This window comes from Barbus barbus, assembly GCF_936440315.1.
Source record: "Barbus barbus genome assembly, chromosome: 26".
Classification (NCBI taxonomy): Eukaryota; Metazoa; Chordata; class Actinopteri; order Cypriniformes; family Cyprinidae; genus Barbus; species Barbus barbus.
Window position 1 is genome coordinate 10,981,141 of NC_136754.1, and position 20,022 is coordinate 11,001,162.

General features: G+C 34.9%; 1 protein-coding gene across 8 annotated transcripts in view; it reads left to right on the forward strand.

Annotated features, from left to right (window-relative positions):
• LOC306846158 (tenascin-N-like) overlaps nt 1-20,022 on the forward strand; it is a 64,264-nt gene that overhangs the window by 43,543 nt on the left and 699 nt on the right. For 3 of the 8 annotated variants that reach the window (XM_079379291.1, XM_079379293.1, XM_079379294.1), the window contains 12 exons: nt 3,602-3,865; nt 4,937-5,119; nt 5,227-5,316; nt 10,943-11,206; nt 13,595-13,858; nt 15,323-15,586; nt 15,894-16,024; nt 16,975-17,113; nt 17,253-17,404; nt 17,579-17,675; nt 17,788-17,952; nt 18,024-18,187. In XM_079379291.1, coding sequence (XP_079235417.1) covers nt 3,602-3,865; nt 4,937-5,119; nt 5,227-5,316; nt 10,943-11,206; nt 13,595-13,858; nt 15,323-15,586; nt 15,894-16,024; nt 16,975-17,113; nt 17,253-17,404; nt 17,579-17,675; nt 17,788-17,952; nt 18,024-18,187 — 2,177 coding nt within the window. The remainder of the gene's footprint in view (nt 1-3,601; nt 3,866-4,936; nt 5,120-5,226; nt 5,317-10,942; nt 11,207-13,594; nt 13,859-15,322; nt 15,587-15,893; nt 16,025-16,974; nt 17,114-17,252; nt 17,405-17,578; nt 17,676-17,787; nt 17,953-18,023; nt 18,188-20,022) is intronic. The other 5 variants (XM_079379292.1, XM_079379295.1, XM_079379297.1 and 2 more) reach the window with 3 other exon arrangements.

Genomic DNA, 20,022 nt, shown 5'->3' on the forward strand with positions numbered 1-20,022 from the left:
CTTTTCCAATAAACACTTATATGAGAACTAATTGGACACTTTGAGTTAATTTGCTCATATTAACTCTCTTGTTTTTCAGTCTCCTTCTAGAAGAAATCAGTAAAAGATAGGCCTCATTAGCACAAGGGAATTGTTTTTCATCAATCCTTTTCTGTTCCACACATTTCGCCCTCAGATCTTCAGACAGAAATGGAGTGCCTCAGAGTTGGAATGCATGGATAGATGAGCTGAGCTTCAAAAAATATTAGCCATGGCCAGAGCCTTAGGGTGTGACATATCATCTGTGTTAACACTTCTGAAATGGTTTCTTAGGGGAGTTAGGGCACAGTGTAATTTACTCCAAGAATGATAATAGTAGGGAGGTAAGAGCAAGAACTGCAAACTAGTCAAACAAATCAATTTGGGTGTTACATTCTCGTGATCTTGACACTAATTGGCTTCGGAATATTACTTGAGGGTTTCAGCTGTCCATTACTTGTCTGAAAGATTTTCCATATCTATCGCTATAAGGAACTGCCATCGTTATTAAACCACACTCGTTCTTGCATATATGGGGATATCTGACTTGTAAAATCTTACGAGGATTTTAGGAAGATGCTTTAAAAGTTATACCATGAACACCAGAAGCAATAAAAAAAAAATTGGGGTTATTATAATATGAGGTATTTATTAGGGTTTGAATGCTCCAATACTTTTAATAACCAAAACAATGGCCAAAATTATTTGCCATTAATATATTATGCGTCTGGCAGAATGTAGTAAAAATTTACATAAATGTCGGAATATAAAACAGTGCAAAAATATTCCTTTTAAAACTATTTTATATACATTAATATTTTTATTGTTTTTAAAATATTTTTTATATTCTTACTAAGACTGCATTTATTATTAGTAGTATCAAAAATACATTCAAAAATATTGTGACATATTATTACAATTTATAGTAATTGTTTTCTATTTTGGTATATTTTAAAAAGCTGAATTTTTAGCAGCCATTACTTCAGTCTTCAATGTCACATGATCCTTCAGAAATGTCTTTCAAAACAACAACAGCAACAAAAATCTTACTGACCCCAAACTTTTGTTTACTACTGTATAAATAGTAGCCTAGACTTGACTGGGTTATGTGGAAGCGATTACAAACCCACACAGATTAGACCTGTATGAAAAACAGAGAAAACACCATGAAACGATTCTGTTAATTGTAAATGTGTTCGATCATCAAAAGATCAACGTGGCAACTTTGTTCTGACCACAATGAGTCTAGTGGATTTTGGTGGATGTCTTAATGGCAGATCAACGAAGTGCAGATGTTGAAGATTAGATTTACTGTACTTATTGCTGCTGCCACAGGCTTAGACACTGCATAAAAAGTCACCACAGTTTTGTTGTACAAAAAAGGTGATGACATTGTAAGAAATGTATATTTAGTCGTGATCACAATGGATTATCAATGAAATGTGATTAAAAGTGCATTTATGGTCATTTAAAGTTGCTTTAAGCATCAGGCTAATGTTTCTCTGGCTTGAGGAACCACCACTGCTGATTTATGCAAGTTTGTCCAAGTCCAAACAGAACTGTGTTGTAATTGTAATTTAATTGCTTTGGTTAGCCCTTACAATCAATCAGTGGGAACACGCATTTCTGGCACTTATGCTTTCTTTCCAGCTGGCTGATGATAGTTCAGCAGGCCTTTTTGGGATATTATTTACAGGTGAAATTGTTACTGGCAAACCCAGGAGAGAACAGCAAGAATGGCCGTATTAACTGCCACTGGATGGAAAGCCTCCTGCAAAATTGAAGGAAAACATTTGACTTCCTGCCCCCATGCCATGTGGAACAATGTCCAAACCTGCTGTTCATTCTTTCCTGGGTAATGCGGTCTCCACAGCACCCGTTTCTCCTTCTCATGGATTTCCCAGATTTTTTTTTTTCTCTTGCAGTTTCCTTAAATCCACCACCTCCCTTATGTTTTCCCCTGTAAGCCGTTGGGTAATGTGTTAATGGAAACTTCGCTCCCTGGGCTGCTGACTGTCTGTCTGTGGCTCCTGGTTTGTTCCTGGGGCCTCCCTTCTTTTCTTCCTACTCTGATGTGCAGTTTTGTTAAAATCCCTACTTATTGATGGAGGCTCAAAATCACAGAGTAAGCAGAATGAAAATGTGTAATCTCCATAAAATATCCAACTCAGATGTTCTGTAAACCTTAAGATCACCTGGTATTTCACAAGCTTTATAAATAATGAACAAACTTTAGAAATGAAAGAAGAGAACTGGGAAGTAGAATATTTTAAAGGAATAGTTCACCCCAAAATAGAAGTTCTTTCATTATTTTCTCAACTTCAAAGTTGTGTTTTTTCTTTGGGACACAAAAGGAGAATTTCTGAAGAATATTTTGGCCACTCTTTTTAATAAAATTAAGGTAAATGGTAGGGACTGTCAAGCTGTAAAATTATAAAAAGCACCATCAATTTATTATAAAAGTGGCCCATATTACTAATTTTTTGTTTGAACAAATCAAATTGTTATAATTATTCATTGAAAATCTCTCCTTGGTTTACTCATGAGAGTTCATGAGAAGAGTAGCAATGTTTTATTTGTGAATCAGTTGTTCTTTTGAGTCAGGTCTTTAAAGAGGTCATCGGATGCACCATTCACTTTACAAGTTGTACATAAATTGTGTTTTTTTTTTTAAAAATACCTTTTTCAAAATACCCTTTCTCAAATCGGGCTGTTCTAAGATTCCTGCCAGAATGACGTAGTTCTGTACAGGCCGCTCCCACTATTATTGATGGACAAGGCCGTCTTACCTTAAACCCGCCCTGAATGAGCTGAGAGCTGTCCTCCATTGTGTCGACTGTGTTTTGTTGTTGGATGTAATAATGAACATAGCAGTCGTCATTAACTCCTGACATCTGAGCCACTGAAGACAGAGGATTAACGTTATTTTCGTTTTGAAGGGAATGCACCCCTGATCTGCCTAAATGCGTCTATGATTTTGTATGCTAATCATTCGTGATCCAGCCTTACCTACAGAAGAAGTGAGTATAAGGTTTTTTTAATGAATCTTTGCAATTCACCTTTCCTAATAACTTGCTACTTAGCCAGTTTCGCGGCTAAAGTAAACAGTACTGCTCATCAACCCACGGAAGAGAGGGGCGGGGTCAGCAGAGTCATTAGCATTTAAAGCAACATTGTCTAGAATGGCTTGCTAAAAACAGAGCTGATTTTGGCATGGGGAAAAAAACACTGCCATTGAGAAATTTTAACCAAAGTATGCTATAGACTTTTCATTAAGACCCTAAAGAACCATATCAACTTGTGGAAAATGGGCATCCGATGACCCCTTTAAATGAATCAGTTGATCCAATAAAAAATGGTCTGAATGATTCATTCATGAATCTGAATGATCTGAATGTACGGACACTGACTATGAAGATTGCCGATGAATATCGACTTACATTTTGGTCTGTTTGTCATTGTTGGTTAGATGAACAAATCAATAAATAATAATTAATAATAAACAGGACCCCAATGTATGGGACAACTAGAATGTCATCTGATGTAAATGAATGCTCATTGACAACTTTTCTTTCTACTTCAGTTCTAGGGCCAAAAGGCCTCCGTCTGATCAAAGTCACAGATGTATCTCTGCTGGTGGAGTGGGAGTCTGTGAGAGGAGCTGAGTACTACATCCTGTCCTACTATCCAAAGGGAGACAAGGGAGCCATTAAAGAGGTCCAGGTGGAAAACACGAAAAACTCCTACCTGATCACAGGCCTCAGACCCGGAGTCACATACATAGTGCAGGTGTACGCTGTCATCAGAGGCATTAACAGTGAATCCGATGAGATAGTGGCTACGACTGGTAAGAATAATTGTTTAAATACTACAAATATATTTGTAATGTACATGGAAAGCTTTGTAAAGTCAATTCACTTGTACAATGGGTTTGTCAAAGCAGCAAACAAGCAGTGCTATTTGTGTTAACACTAAGGCCAGATGTAACTAAGCTATTAGAATTCAATGAAAATCCAAAAACACATTTTCATGGAAATGAATGTTTACAGCTTTGCAACAATAGGGTGAGCACTACAGCTTTTTTATGTGGTCAGTCTTTCATTCCTCACAGCACATTAGACTCTCATGAGAAAGTGCTGATCATCTGGATGTGATGACAAAGATGAATGACCAGCATGGGATGCTGTCAGCCAACACTTAACAAAGAATTTGAATGTCTAAAAGCATTTCCTTCTCACATGAGAAGTATAGCTCTGTCTGAAGTGGTAGAATGCTTGGCTGCAGCTCATTTCTGTCATCCGGTGGCAGAATGTTGAGTGCGGATGCTTATAAGAGGAGTACCAGAGACATCTGATCAAAAATATGAAAGAAATCACAAAGGATTTGCATTCATTTGTGTTACTTGTACCCTGAAAAGTGTGTATGCAGAAGCACTGTAGAATTAAGAAAAACGTTTTTTGGGGTTTGTTTTTGCTTGTTTGTTTTTCAGCACCACTGTTGAATTAATGCTAATTTAGTGTAAAATTATCACAAATATCAATATTTTTTTTATTTAAACATGACATTATTGTGGCAGATGAGTAGGTTAGAATAGGTATTACAAATGTGGCTTTAGAATTCAGTAAGAAGTTTTTTTTTAAGAAATTAATATTTATGTTCAGCAAGTGCTGTTCCTTTGAATTTTCTATTTATCAAACAAGTCTGAAAAAAAAAGTTTAAAAAAAGCACAAAATCAGCATTTTAGAATATTGATTTCTGAAGGATCACATGGCACTGAAGACTGGCGTAATGGCTGCTGAAAATTCATTCTTGTCATCAAAGGAATACATTAGATTTTAAGTTATATTAAAATTGAAAACAGTTATTTTGAATTGCAAAAATATTTCACAATATTTTCCCAATCTGATTTTCTCTTCAGAGGTCTCTGGTATTGAAGGAATCAAGGTGCTGGGCCAGACAGAGGACTCCATCCAGGTGGACTGGAAGAACCCTGCAATTGCTGTGGACTTCTTCAAATTGACCCATGCCAGCCCTGATGGTCAGGGAGGACAGGAGAACGTGGTAATGAGCCAAGAGGCCAGAACCAAACACACCATTGTAGGTCAGTCCACTGTTAAGCATCCATCTGCAGTCACAGGCCCCTGAGTTTCAGAGTGTGTTGACTTCAGTGGCTGTGTAGTGAGTACAACATGAATGTGTGTTTTTTAGGCCTCAACCCAGGAACAGAATATCAGATAGGCGTGCAAGCAATCAAAGGTGAAAGCGAAGGCAAGCTGTCATATGCCACAGGGGTCACAGGTCAGTAATATGCCTCGATAGCAATGCATAAAATGGAAAATAAAATTTCCAGACATCACTTTTGATTTTCTTTTAAAGTGGAGACATTGACTTGTATAGTGTTTATTATAATGAGGTAATGATATTTTCTATTCTGTAAACCCAAGGCAGAAACCTTTTTGCATTTTTAGATTTTCTGCAAGACTTTAGGTTATTATTATTTTTTTTACTATAAAGCATTAATATTTAATATGTTTCTTAAGCCACTTCGTTGTGCCACACTGTTGGTGATTTCACATTTTATTACTCTTGCAGGGACATTTGGTGCTTAAAATGTAGGAGAAACCTGACCTATATCTTTATAGAGATTACAACTTTAAAATATGCTGAAATAAAAGAGACAAATAGATGCAGAAATTAGATTATTGTTCTAATGTTGATGCTAGAGATAGAATCTTTATCACAACAATCTTTAATGGAGGGAGTCCTTTCATGCTCTCATGCTTTACTTTCAGAAAATATTTTCTTCTGAAAGGGTTCACTGTCCAATGGTAGTTAAAATCTTTTACAACCCAGTGCGTAAGACATATATTTTCCTTGTCACCATAAATCAATTAAATTGCTTCCTTAACTGAAAAAAATCAACAAATCTGTTTTATTATTTTACCCAGGGCTATTGAAATGTAGCAGTTCTAACATTACTTTTTCTGAAAAAATACACATGTCCAAAACCAACAAATATTCATGAAGAACTCTAGAGGCATCGGATTCTGTATTATTATAGGTATCTTAGTGTTTGGAGCTGCAGATATTTAAAAGTACTGCTCCCGTGTGCTTTAGAACTGATAGTCTGCCAACAATGAGATCTTTATACTAACTAAACCTGTCAAATAATGTGGAAATAAATTAGTAGTGGCCTGTAAATCTCCCTTAGAAGTTCCCAACGATGTCTAATGAAAAGAACTCTTTTAAATATGTGATTTGTGTATGTCTGTGCCTTTCGGAAATGTTGCAGAATAATTCTGATGGACTGGATATTTAATATCCCCCCCTATTAAAATGTCAATTAGCTATGGCCCTTAAATCATTAAAAGGCATCTGTCATGTTTTAGCCTTAAATTTCATAGCCTAAAAGCTTGGACTAATATTTATGTCTATTTAACAGCTATAATGTTCCCTGTTTTATATTTATGCATCAGTGCTTTTGGTCCAATAATAAGATCATCTCTTAAGAATTATGGTTGAAGATGCAAAATTATGGTTGCAAAAGAAAACTTATCATACGTAACCACAGTTATGTTCATATGGCGGTTTTAATATATCAAGCACAGGGCAGGGAACTGCTAGATTTTGTATTCAACATCTGCGTCTTTGATTTATTGCTGTAAGCATAAATATAGTTTACTTTGTCAGGCTATTTACCTATGGGAATTAAGCTCTTAGCCAAAGGTGCTTTAGATAGATAAATTAGCTGTACTCTGACTCTTCCGATTGCTTTGTCTGAGAAGGCAAGTGATGTCTCAGAGAGAAAACAATCATCTGTATAGCAATAAAACTAAATATGAAATCAAATAGCGGTCAAATGTGATTCTAACAGAAATACATTGGCAAATACATAAGATGAAAGTGTTTAAGCTTAAAAAGGTGTTGTTTTAATTAAGATTCTTTTGTTCCTAGAGCCCTAAAGCTTCCTTAAAGGGATAGTTCACCAAAAATAAAAAATTATGTCACCATTTACTCACCATCATGTTGTTTCAAACTTGTATGACAATGAAATTTAATGAAAGTCCATGGTATCCAGTGTTGTTTTGGACCCCACTGACTTTCATAGTATGTAAAGCTGAACGTTCTTCTTTCACAGATGAAACAAAGTATTAAATGTTTGGAATGATATGAGCATGAGTAGATAGAATGTATTCTGATTTTTTATTTGATCCTTGTCAGGTAGCTAACATCTGACCTCATATTATCCCAACAGTGCTAATCTCTTCCAAGAAAAGAGATTTTTACTTTACACAGTCAGGGTGTTGCCAAAAAAGTGGTTGGACACTTTAGCTCTGTATTGGATCTTCTGAGTATTGGCTCAAAATGATAGTATATTTGTCTTAGGGGGCTTCTAGAAGAAATAGTGTGGGTGTTATTGCACTTTTTATATAAAGAGCCATCTGATTTCTGTAGTTGCGCACACGTCATGTAAACCGCAGAGATTCTCAATTTCAGAAAGTGCTCGGGTTAGTGAGAATTTAATACTTGATTCTGCTTAAATTTAAGGTAGTACTACATCCTTTGCGTCTGTTCCTGACAGCTACAGCAGCCATTAGTGGGCCTCTGGTTGACAGTAGTTTCCCTCCGCTCAGCAACTTATGAATTACAACACCAGTCTCACCAAACCGTAGGAGCAGGAAATGGTTTTTCAATGCTTCCTCATGGACATGGCATATTTTGCACGTGTGCATCACAGAGAAGCCAGAGTGTATATTGTTCTTCTTGTTATCCAGTGCAATGTAGGGTGACCATATAGTTTAATGTAGGATTCCTTATGTTTTACGACTGAATAACTGAAGCATTCACACTGACCTGAAGACGAAGAGTGAAATTTATAGATGTGATTGAAGGCCCCCCAACCTGATTTCTTTTACCATCAATGACTTGAACAGCACCATTGATTGTTTTCAAGTTTTTGGGAACCATGAACACAACTTTAAATTAATTGAAAAGACTGCCTCTATAAAAAGAACAAAATGGCTCAACAGGGGACGTTTCTTTTGCAATTGAACACATTCAATTTGCCACAGACTTTGATAATTTTGTTCTACCCTGAATTCAATGTGTAGTTCTTCCTCCAGAAGGGAGTTTAATGCATCATTTGTTCAGTGGAAAGAATCATTGGATTGGACTGTTTCAAAGAACTTAATGTCCTGAAAGTGGGTAAGCAAGACCTCACATCTTGATCAGCTTTACTTTCCAAGAAGGGATCAGGTGTTTGTTTTTCTCTTGAGCAAGGCTTATATTAACTTCAGAGAAGTCTCTCTACTTAAAGGCCGTTTTGAATACCAAACAACTTTTCTTAGTTTACCAACAGTATGTTGTTACACAGTTTATCCATTCATTGCAGTTATATTTTGATTATTCCAATCCTAAATGTTAAACGCACCTGCAAAAATGTAATTTGTCGTTTATTTTCTACCCAAAGCCAACTCTGTATGGCCATATTCTACATCATTTAATCATACCCAATACCTAAACTTAAGAACTACCTTACTAACTATTAGTTTGTATAATAATTCAGTAATCTTGAGATTATGGAGGCAAAAGTTGTAGTTAATAGTAAGTTAGTTAGTGAGAATTGGTCCCCAAACTAAAGTAGACCCAATATATTTAAATAGTTGAAATATTAATTTATATTTGAAAAATTTGATAAAAAAGATATATTCTCTGAAATTCCTGAAGACCTTTTTATTGTATGCAACTGTGAGAATATATGTACATTCTTCTTATAAATATTTTATTTATTACAAAACATTTATTTAAATAAGTAATAATATTTTACTGTAAAAAACAGATAAATATATTTTGTCTGAATTTATTATCATTTTATTTTATGCAGTTTTGTGGAAGAGTATTACATTATATATATATATTTTTTCTCACTAAAAAAAAAACAGATTTAGAAAATGTTTTCTTTTTTCATTTTGCAATATATCAGAGTTGTACGTGTTTATTTGAATAGCTTATTTTCTTGTATTAAAACTTATGAAGTGCTAATTGCAATGCAGATGACATGAATGCACTCACAATTAATTGAAAAAATTACACCATATTCTGTGCATCATTTTGCATTGCATTGTTTCTTCACAGCAAATCTACAGTGTACATTTTATGAAGCAGATAATGCTATAATTCTGCCCTGATTTTCATCATGGATAAACACTTTTCCATGATTCAAAAGAGCTTCCAGCTTTTATCTCCCCTGCTGTACTTTGGCTTGGAATCTTGAAATGTGTCCAGAGAAATTTGGGAGAAATATTTCTAATCTGACCAATCTGGCTGTCGTCTCAATCTCTCATGCTGTTTGATAAAGCACATATTATTTGAATAAGCAATAACAAAGAAAAGAGCTGTTTGGCACATATCTTGTTATTATGACGTGGTTGTTTGTGCTGTGATATTGACTAGGTAATTGCAAGAATCATGAAGTTTTCAGTGTCTCATAAATGCATTTAGCGTTGGCGTTGTATGCTTTCCAGTGTGAGCTGTTGCTTTGTATTCTGGCCCATGTTTCAAACTCAGAGTCAAAAATGATAAGCCCACATTGGCAATCAGAGAGCATAAAATGAGAGCTGTGGATTCTAGCAATCTTGGAAGGCATCGGGAATCAGTTTCCATGATGGGGATAGCATGGTGACATTCGGCTAACCTTGCTGCAGTCACAGAGCGGTAGCCTAAATGATGATTGCTTTTCCTTGTCTCTTCACTTCCTCTATTGCATTGCATGGGCACTTTCTTAGTTCCAGTGGAACTGCTCACAAATGCATATTACACTGCCTATATGACCCTGCGCACATCCTCAGATCTTCAGGTCCTGATAATTGCAAATCCATAAGCCTGATGAAATATGAAACCCTCAACAGCATCTTGTTCTTGCAGTTACTTTCACTTGCACACAAAATACAGCAAGTTCATTCACTAAACAAAGTTTTGTCAGGTAACCTAAACAATATGTTTTAAGCATAAATATCACTAATTGTTGTTAGCTTTATGCTGAAACAGGAAAGGTCTTTTTTTAATAATATTTGTATGGAATTTTGTGTAACTAAAAAGTAAATTTAGCACTGATCAATATTTATATATCAAATATTTTTATTGATTTAAACAACATTTATTTAGATAATTTAGTTTAAATATGAAATTATATTCAAAACATTTTATAATAAAATAATATTTATATGACAAAAAAGACAAAAAGATATATTCTCTGAAATCTCTGAAGTCCTTGTATTATATGCAATTGTGAGTAAATAATACTTATAAGTAAATAAGTGAGTAAATACTTATAAATCTTTGTTTAAATATTATGGATGCCATGCTTTAAACACATTTCACTAAATGCTAAAAAATTATTTGGGAATAAAAGTATTTATGGGAAAAAAGTATTTGCACAATAATTTTTTTTATCTGATTAAATTTTGTGTAAATAGAGTAAATGCCTCATGTTTTATAACTTAAATTTATATATCTAATATCTAAAATTTAATATCTAATATTTTATTCACTCAAACAATATTTCAGTAGTTTAATTATTCAATTCTATTTAAAATATTTAAAATAAACTATATTCAACAAAAAAAATCAACTTTTACTTTTACTAATATCTTTTTATGAATATGAATAAATATATAATGCGAATAAGATATTCTATGAAATCTCTGAAGTCTTTTTATGATATAGAATTGTGAGTAAATAGTATCTCAAAGATTCAAATATTATGGATTTTGTTTATAAATATCTTTAAAAATAATTCATTTAAATTATTTAAATATTTTTCTAGAAAAAAGGCAAAAGCACTGATTTAGAAAATGTTCTTTTTTGTGCAGTATACCATTGTTGCATTTTTTACCTGAATGTCTTGAATTATTTTTTCCAACAGACATTGATGCCCCAACCAATCTGGCAACCAGGGAGGTGACGGAGGACTCTGCAACTGTGACGTGGGATGGTGTTCGTGCTGAGATCGATGGCTACATGCTGACTTACAGCTCTGCAGAGAGCACCAGCCGAGAAATTAAAGTGACCGCCGATGCTACTTCTTACCAGCTGACCTCTCTGAAACCAGGAGTCCTGTACACAGTTTTCCTCTGGGCCTACAAGGGCTCTCGTTCCAGTAGGAAGAGCATGACCGAAGCAGAGACGGGTAAGCTGTTCACCTTCTGGGTGAGGATGTGGGGCTTTACCCTCACTGTTTTTATTTCCTCGTCTCAAGCGTTCCCTCAAGGGATCTTGCCACTATGCTTTGATCTCTTGAGCTTCGGAGTGAACTGAAGAGTGGCATTCTCATATGTTCATTGTTTTCTTGTGCACCTAAGCAGTCATTTCCGTACTTGATTTTATTTCTTTTGCCAGAGATTTTGTCTCTCCAACAAGGCTTTTGCATGCATTCCTTGCAAAAAACATCTACATTTGTGCATTTGTCCGATGCATGGTACGCATTTTGTGTTATCTGAGAATCAGACCATGACCATGGTGTTGCAAGCACCAGCAACCTACCAGTTGTCAACAGTGTACTATGGAGCCATAATCTTCCAGTATTTTCCATTCTCCATAAGATGAACCATAATTAACAAATCTCTTTTAAGCTCTTTTAAACTGCCAAACTTGTAATAAGAAGACTCCTTCATAGCAATTCAAGTTTAAGAAAAGAGAGGTATTTCTGCAGTGGGTGCTGCTGTAGACAGTAAAGCAGATGGTCTAAGTGCATTACCAGCTGACAGTCAGAGTCAGGAAACACAACCCAAACAGAAGCACTTGGATGTATAACAAATGTACCCATGCGTATTCTCTGTTGGGTTTCCATAACTATTTATCACTGTCCACATTACAGCGTCTAAAGAGCATTAGAAGAAATCTGTGCACTGCAGTGTGAGCCACATTGTGTATTTCTGTTTACATTGTTACTGATGCAGCGTTTAACAAACTGCATGAATGATTGGAATAGCTACCTTTGAGGTTTTGCTTACTGGAACCAGGGAACTGAACGTTTAAATTAGCCTTTAAACAAATGTATGTTTTTTGTAAGAAACCTAATTATGTTGCTTACAGTAGCTGGTGCCTAAACTTACAAATAACAGTGCTGCATAATATTTGCTACAAGCTTAATTATCCTCAGGCATGTTAATATGTAATGCAGATTTACGTCAATATTTTATATTAGGGAATTAGCATCTCTGCTCAATAATTCACCCATCACTCATGTTTGCTCTAATATCTGTGCAAATATTAATCTGCACCGTTTTAGCAAAAAACCCTACTTTATCATGTTTTGTGTTTGTATTACCAATTCGTTCAATGTGTAAATCTTTAGTTTAAATGGAAAGTGTCAATCATATGAACTTCTGTCATCCCAGGTAACGCATTTAGGTTATAAAAATGTTGTGGGAACATTATTTTGAAATGTTTCTAAAACATCGAAATGACCAGTTTTCTTTATGCAGTATAGCATAGATATATAACATGATTTAAAGGTTGAAATGTTTCTTACAACTTTCTACTAACTTTAATTTTATTTCACATTATTTGAACATTTATTTTTAATATTCTAAAAATGTTACAATGTCAAGTTTTCTTGTCGTGATTGAGGTCATTTAAATGTTACAAAAATGTTTCTTACAACATTCTACTAACTTTATTTTCAACTAAAATAAAACATTATATGAACATTTATATAACTTTTTAAAAATGTTTGTGAAAGATGTCAGAACATTCCGTATTACCATCTATTGATTTTGGTCAGGGTGGCCTTTTTCAGACCCCTGCAATCATCAAGAATATCAGGAACATCAGGAACAAGATGAGTTCACATGTAAACAATGTGGATAGGAAGTTAGTGAAATTGCAACAAAACAATAAAACCACAGAAGTGGGAAATATTAGAAATACATATTGATTCAAATGCTGCTACATTTCATAACCAGCACTGATTGAACTGTTATTAATTTTGCTCATGAAAAAACACAGGCAATGACACAAAATCAGTGCTTTTTCTTAACAGTTTTGATACTTTCTATATTTAAAAAAAATCTGTAAGTATTAATTTAAGACTGGTATTTAAGAATACTGTTCTACAGCATGTTGTGCTGTGTCCTTCTCTGTCTCTTCGGTGTTGTGATGAATTGCAATATTTATAACAGAACCTGCTGGCTGCATTAATCAAGCTGAAGACTAATTTGAGAAAATTGCACTTTTCATAAGCATAGAACATTTCCAAATTTACATTTAATTAAAGTCATTAATTTTCACTCAACTTTTTGAAGAAGCAAACAACATCAGATAAGATTAAAGACTTTATTGATCCAGGAGGGAAATGAAGTCAAACTGTGATGGGAAATAATAGGATTTACTATCTGCACTCTGGATTTATAGCTAATTGTATCAGCATGAAAAACTGGCTACTTTCATGCTTCAGTGATGCATTCCTTTACATGGACATGCATCTTCTTATATCTCCTCTGCTGCACTTTCTATACCTGCGTGGCTGAAATACAGCAATATTGTGCATTAACTTGTTGTACAAATGGCTTTTTAGATATAGATGCTCCTACTAACCTCATGACCAGGGAGGTGACAGAGGACTCGGCGTTGGTGACGTGGGACAAGGTGCAGGCTGACATTGATGGCTACATGCTGAGCTACAGCTCTATAGATGGCTCCAGTCAGGAGGTTCGAGTAGGAGCTGACAGCACATCCTACAGGTTCACTGCTCTGAAGCCTGGAGTTCTCTACACAGTCTATGTGTGGGCCATCAAGGGCTCTCGCTCTAGCAAAAAGAGCTCGACAGAAGCAGAAACAGGTTTTTGAATTGTCTTCCCAGCAAACTAACACAAAGTTCTCTGATTTGAACAGTTTATCTGTTTGCAGAAATAAGACTTTATGGCATGAAGCCTTAGGTTTCTTTCTACAGATAAACTGTCCATCTGTGCATGGCTTTAATGGAGAAATGTGCATTAAAAGTGAAGCGTGTCATTTTTTTAATGTTAAAATACTTTCTCGTATGCCATGATTGTCCACCATTGATTGATTGATTGGTCTTAATTCTTCTTTCTGTCATTCCAGTTAAACGTCAGTGTAGGTTATGTGCAACAAACTTACGTATTTTGTAAAACAGGCTGCATCATTGCCATTTGCTTTGTTAAATATAGAGTTTTACTCAAGATGTCTTTAAAGGAGCTACCAAAGTTGAACATAACCAATGTTTAGATTGATATCTAAAGGTTTTTCTTCTCAGATATTAAAATTGAATAGCAGCAATAAAACTAACTAGGTAGGTTAGCTGATTACTGTCAGTTTATACTGCTATTAACGCTTTCTCCAGCAAGCGGGTAAGATTTGTTTATGGGATGTTCAAATTCTAAGACTACCAGTTTGGCCAACAAGGAAAGTAGGGCTGTCACTAACAATTATTTTGGTAATCGAGTAATCGGACGAATATTCTGATGATTAATTGAGTAATCAGATTTTTTTGTAGTAATAAAATAGATCTAAATGAACAATAGCCTTTAAAATGACTTATAATACATATATAATAGCAATGAGGCAGTAAGAATTAGTTAAAATAAGGTATCAAAAGCAAGTAATCATATGGGTTTACTGAACAAAACTGTTAAAATACATTATGTATTATAAACAGTAGAGCTAATGTACATTATGCATTATAACAAATGACTGCATAGGGCGCCGACGGCCTGATGATTGTTTTTACACTTTACTGTGTGATAGTAATGCTAGTTACTTGACACAGGTAAAATACAATCAAAGTATTTTTTTTTTTAAATCGAGTACTTAAATTAAATCAATGAATCGTGACTACCTTAAAGAGTAGTGTTTGGGAAACCTGCTTGAAAACAGTAATTATTTTTGCTATTTTCTTTAGTGCCACTAGTGGTAAAGAAATGACGTGCTTCACCTTTAATCAAAAGTGTCAAGTGTTAAATTAGAGATATTCCTACTAAACTCTTGACCAAAGAAGTGAGAGACATCAATGGTTATGGTTGTGTTGTTGGCTCTGGGCATTTGAGAAGAAATCAACAGCGCCCCCTACAGGTTCACTAGCTTAAGTCCTCTAGTTATTGGCAGTTAAAAACATGCCTCTTGAAAAGCTTTCTTTTCTTCTTAAGTACTTCACACAACAAAACCTATTTATGTCTCATTTCTGCAACTTCACTGGTTGACTCTTTATGTTGTGTTAAACCTCAGAAAATGAAAAAAAAAAAATACTGAAGCAGACCAACTGACGTACTTCACTGATGCTTTCTAGATATAGATGCTCCTACTAACCTCTTAACTCAAGAGGTGACAGAGGACTCGGCGTTGGTGACGTGGAACAAGGTGCAGGCTGACATTGATGGCTACATGCTGAGCTACAGCTCTATAGATGGCTCCACTCAGGAGGTTCGAGTAGGAGCTGACAGCACCTCCTACAGATTCACTGCTCTGAAGCCTGGAGTTCTCTACACAGTCTATGTGTGGGCCATCAAGGGCCCTCGCTCAAGCAGAAAAGCCACAACTGAGGCTGAAACAGGTTATCTGATTTAAGCAGGCTGCGTGGCTCTGCGCCCGTGCTTTCTTCTTAAAATGTCGAAGGTCTTTGCTAAGGTCTTGTCTCAGTGATAAGTGATAAGTGAATTAATTCTGAACATAAAGGTTAAATAGAAAGAATCCATCAGTTTTCGACAGTAACTGGAATGCTAATGCTCATAGTTCTAAGGAGAGACATTTCTCATCTGTTAAGAACTCATTAAGAATGAGTTGTATTCTCGTGATCTTTTCCAGACACACAGTTCAGCCACATATGATCATTTAACCGAGTGCTATTTGTTGATCCGCAGAGATTGATGCACCAAAGAATCTCAAAGCCATTGATGTCCAGACTCAAACCTCCACTATAACATGGAAAGCTCCTCAGGCTAATATTGATGGCTACATCCTGACCTACAGGGCTGAGGATGGCAGCATGCAGGTTTGCTCTACAGCTTTTGAAACCTGTTAATTTCAATACTATGTCCATTTACTGGTAACGCTTTACAAGGTGTTTTATGTTAAGATTAGATCATACAATAGCTAACATGAACTAAGGATAAACAATACTTTTTCCGGCATTTATTAATGTTGCTTAATACATTTTAACATTTCAATTAGAATAAATTAACATGTATTATGAACAAACATGAGCAAGATTGTATGTAAATCATATATGATTTTTTAAAATGTAGTCTCTTATACTCACTAATTTAATAAAAAAATACAGTAAAAACAGTAATGCTGAAATATTATTACAATTTACAATAACTGTTTCTATTTTAATACATTTTAAAATGTAATTTATTCCTTTGATGGCATAGCTGATTTTTTTTAACAGCCATTAGATAAATCATTCTAATATGCTAATTTGGTGCTCAAGAAAAAGTTTCTTATTATCAAAGTTAAAATATTTTTGTGGAAAACATGATATGTGTTGATAAATATTTCAGGATTATTTGATGAAAAGAAAGTTCAAAAGAACAGCATTTATTTTTGTAACATTATAAATGCCTGTTTTGTCACTTTTAATCAATTTAATGTATCCCTGCTGAATAAATAAAAACCTACACTCAAACTTTTGAACTTTTGGAAATGTGTTTTATTTTAGAAAACACAAATTAAAAATGCTGCATTTTTCATTGTTAGATATGGCATTTATACAGTGAATGTATTTTATTTGAATAATAATAAAAAAAGAATGTCGTAATGCATGCAAAAAAATGCTGCAAAATGATAATATGCTGTAATATGATAGCCAATGCATTAGCTAATGAACTTTATCATAAAGTTTTCCCTGTTTAATTTGCATCTGTTATATTTGTTACTATCTGACAGACACTTCTCAGTTTGTTTTCCTTTGTTTCACTGATTTTCTGCTTTATTTTTTAGAATGTGGAAAAAATGTTGACTGCACAGGAGAATAGATTTGCGCTTTCTGACTTGGCAATGGGGAAAAAGTACATCGTCACCCTTATTGCCTACAGGGGTACGAAGAGGAGTAGGGTAGTGGAGACAAGCTTTAGCACAGGTAATATATTCAATACTATATTTCTTCATTTACACATTTATGAGACTCCTAGTGTATAAACACATCTCCAAGACTTATTTTCACCAAATATTAGATATATAAAAACCCTCATATTTATTGCACTTCCATTATATTTTAGTGGGCCAGGCCTACCCGTTCCCAATGGACTGCACTCAGATTATGAGAAATGGAAACATGGAGAGTGGCGTCTACACAATTTACATCAACAACAACCGTAGCAGAACCATGCAGGTGTATTGTGACATGACAACTGATGGCGGCGGCTGGATTGTGAGTATGCTGTTATTATTACTATTTTTTCTTATAGATTATTGAATACTGAGATGACTTCATAAAATACAAGGCTTCATATTCTTCCTGTTTTTATCTAATTAATTCCTTTTGTGTCTACAACATACAGTACGAGTGTTATGTCTAACAACTTATCCTATGTTTCAATCACAGGTGTTCCAGAGACGAAACACAGGCAAATTAGATTTCATGAGGCGCTGGAGAGAATATATGAAAGGCTTTGGAGAACTGACAGATGAATTTTGGCTCGGTATATCTAATAAAGATTTCCCATTATACACATATTGAAACCTTTCACTTACCCATGTCTTTGCTTCATACCGAACTAGATATTGATTTTGAGCTTTTTTGTTGTTGACCAGGCTTGGAGAAGATCCATGAACTGACTAATACTCCTACACAATATGAAGTGCGTTTTGATCTGGGCTTGGGATCAGAGCGGACATATGCCATCTACGATAACTTCAAAGTAGCACCATCCAAACAGAAGTTTAAACTCACCATTGGCAACTACAAAGGAAATGCTGGTGAGTTGAATTATGTAACCCGATTATGCCAGCTAATTTGTATGATCTTATTAATAACACATTGTGCACAGGTGATGCTATGACCTACCACCAGGGAGGGTCTTTCTCCACGGTGGATTCAGACAATGACATTGCTCTTGGTCACTGTGCTCTGACTCACCAAGGTGCCTGGTGGTACAAGAACTGCCACCTGGCCAATCTGAATGGCAGATTTGGGGACAGCAGACACAGTATGGTGAGTTAAGAGGATTTTGTTATGAAGCAGATGAAGTTTTGAAAAAGTGGGGGATGTGTTTTAGTGCATTATTTGCCATAGATTCTGCAGTATTGAGATGTAATAACCAGCAGAGGGAGCTCTCAATTTACAACACTGAAGGAGGATTGAAAGCCAAACCACTTAAAAGAAATAGCCCAATAATTCAAAAGAAAAGCAGTGTCCTAGATCTATCAGATATCATAAGTTCACAAATAAGACGATACTTTCAAGTTGGTTGGAAATTTATGTTCCCATTAGAGCCTTTATATCTGTGAGGCTAACAGGTATACTGAATGTTTTTCATGGAGGAAGGAAAATAACATTTTAGGCAACAAACAATAGTAAAGGTTTTTATTTTTTTTTATTTTTTTTTCTAAACATCAGACTGAACTTGGGTGTTAGGGGCTACCAACTTTAAAAACGTATTTACTTATTTATTAAAAATTGTCCATGCTTTATTTCAGTGTTAATTTTGGCATTTTAGTTTGATTTGTAAAAAATATATAATTACAAATGACCCAAACATGCACTACTATTCAGCAATATGTAAATCGATACTTTTATACTGTACTAATAAATTTTTTAATTCAGCAAGGATGCATTAAATTGTTCAAAAGTGACAGTACATACATTTGTAATGCTACCAAAGATTTCTATTTTAAACAAATGTTGTTCTTTTAAACTTTCTATTCATCTATTTCTATTCATGAAAAAAGTAGCATGGTTTCCACACTGTTTTCAACATTGATTATAATAAGAAATGTTTCTTAAGCATCAAAACATCATATTAGAATCATTTCTAAAGGGTATTGTAACACTGAACACTGGAGTTTGGTGCATATCTCTTTACATGCTAATGAGCTCTGCTCACCCCGCCCCTCTCTTCCGTGGAAGAGCAAAGGCGATTCGGAAATAATCATAAAAAATAAAAAGTGTGAGACTTACTTCTTCTGGAGGTGCAGCTGGATCATGAACTATGGGTACTAATTCATCCTTGAATTTTAACTTTTTAACAAAACCTGCCTTGAATTGTCCCTCATTCAGAAAGCAGTCAGGAGTAAATTAATTCGGAGGCGTATTACCATCAAAATCAAAAACAAATCCACCGCGTCCTCAGTGGCTCTGATGTCTGGAGAAAATTAGGAATCTTATATTCTTCTACATCCAACTACAAAACACCTGCATTGCTTACAAGATATTGTTGTCGCACAGCTGCTTGAGCGCGGAGAAAATGACAGACTTCTTACAGCTGGCTGAGTGCGTAAATATGCTAATACGGGACAGTACGTCAGAGGTTGTGGGTGGGGCCTGATCAGCATGATGTCATACTGCTCAGAAAATCAAAATGGCTTGAAATATGAGACTGTTTAGGTTTTTGGGGGAATAAAAAATAAAAGGAGTGAATTTTTATCATTGTAGGGTGGTTGTGTCCACACACTGCTAAGACACATTTATATGCAAATGAAGATATTTTGCATCCAATGTCTCCTTTAAAATTAAATTATTATAATCTTAATTCAACTGATTAAGGATTTCGAACTGACTGACTGTAATCAGTGTTGAGTAATACTGTAAGGTTAACCCTGCCTGGTTTACATGTTTGAAAATGATTAACAGTTGAAAACATTAGAAATTTAGAAAAGTAATCAAATGTAATCAGTTACATTACTTTAAGTAAATGAATAGTTACACTACTTATTACATTTTAAGTAGGGTAACTTGTAATCTGTAACCTATTACATTTCCAAAGTAACTTTCCCAACACTGTGAATGAGTACCTGAATATTAGTAAAATAATCTTAATATTTTTCTGA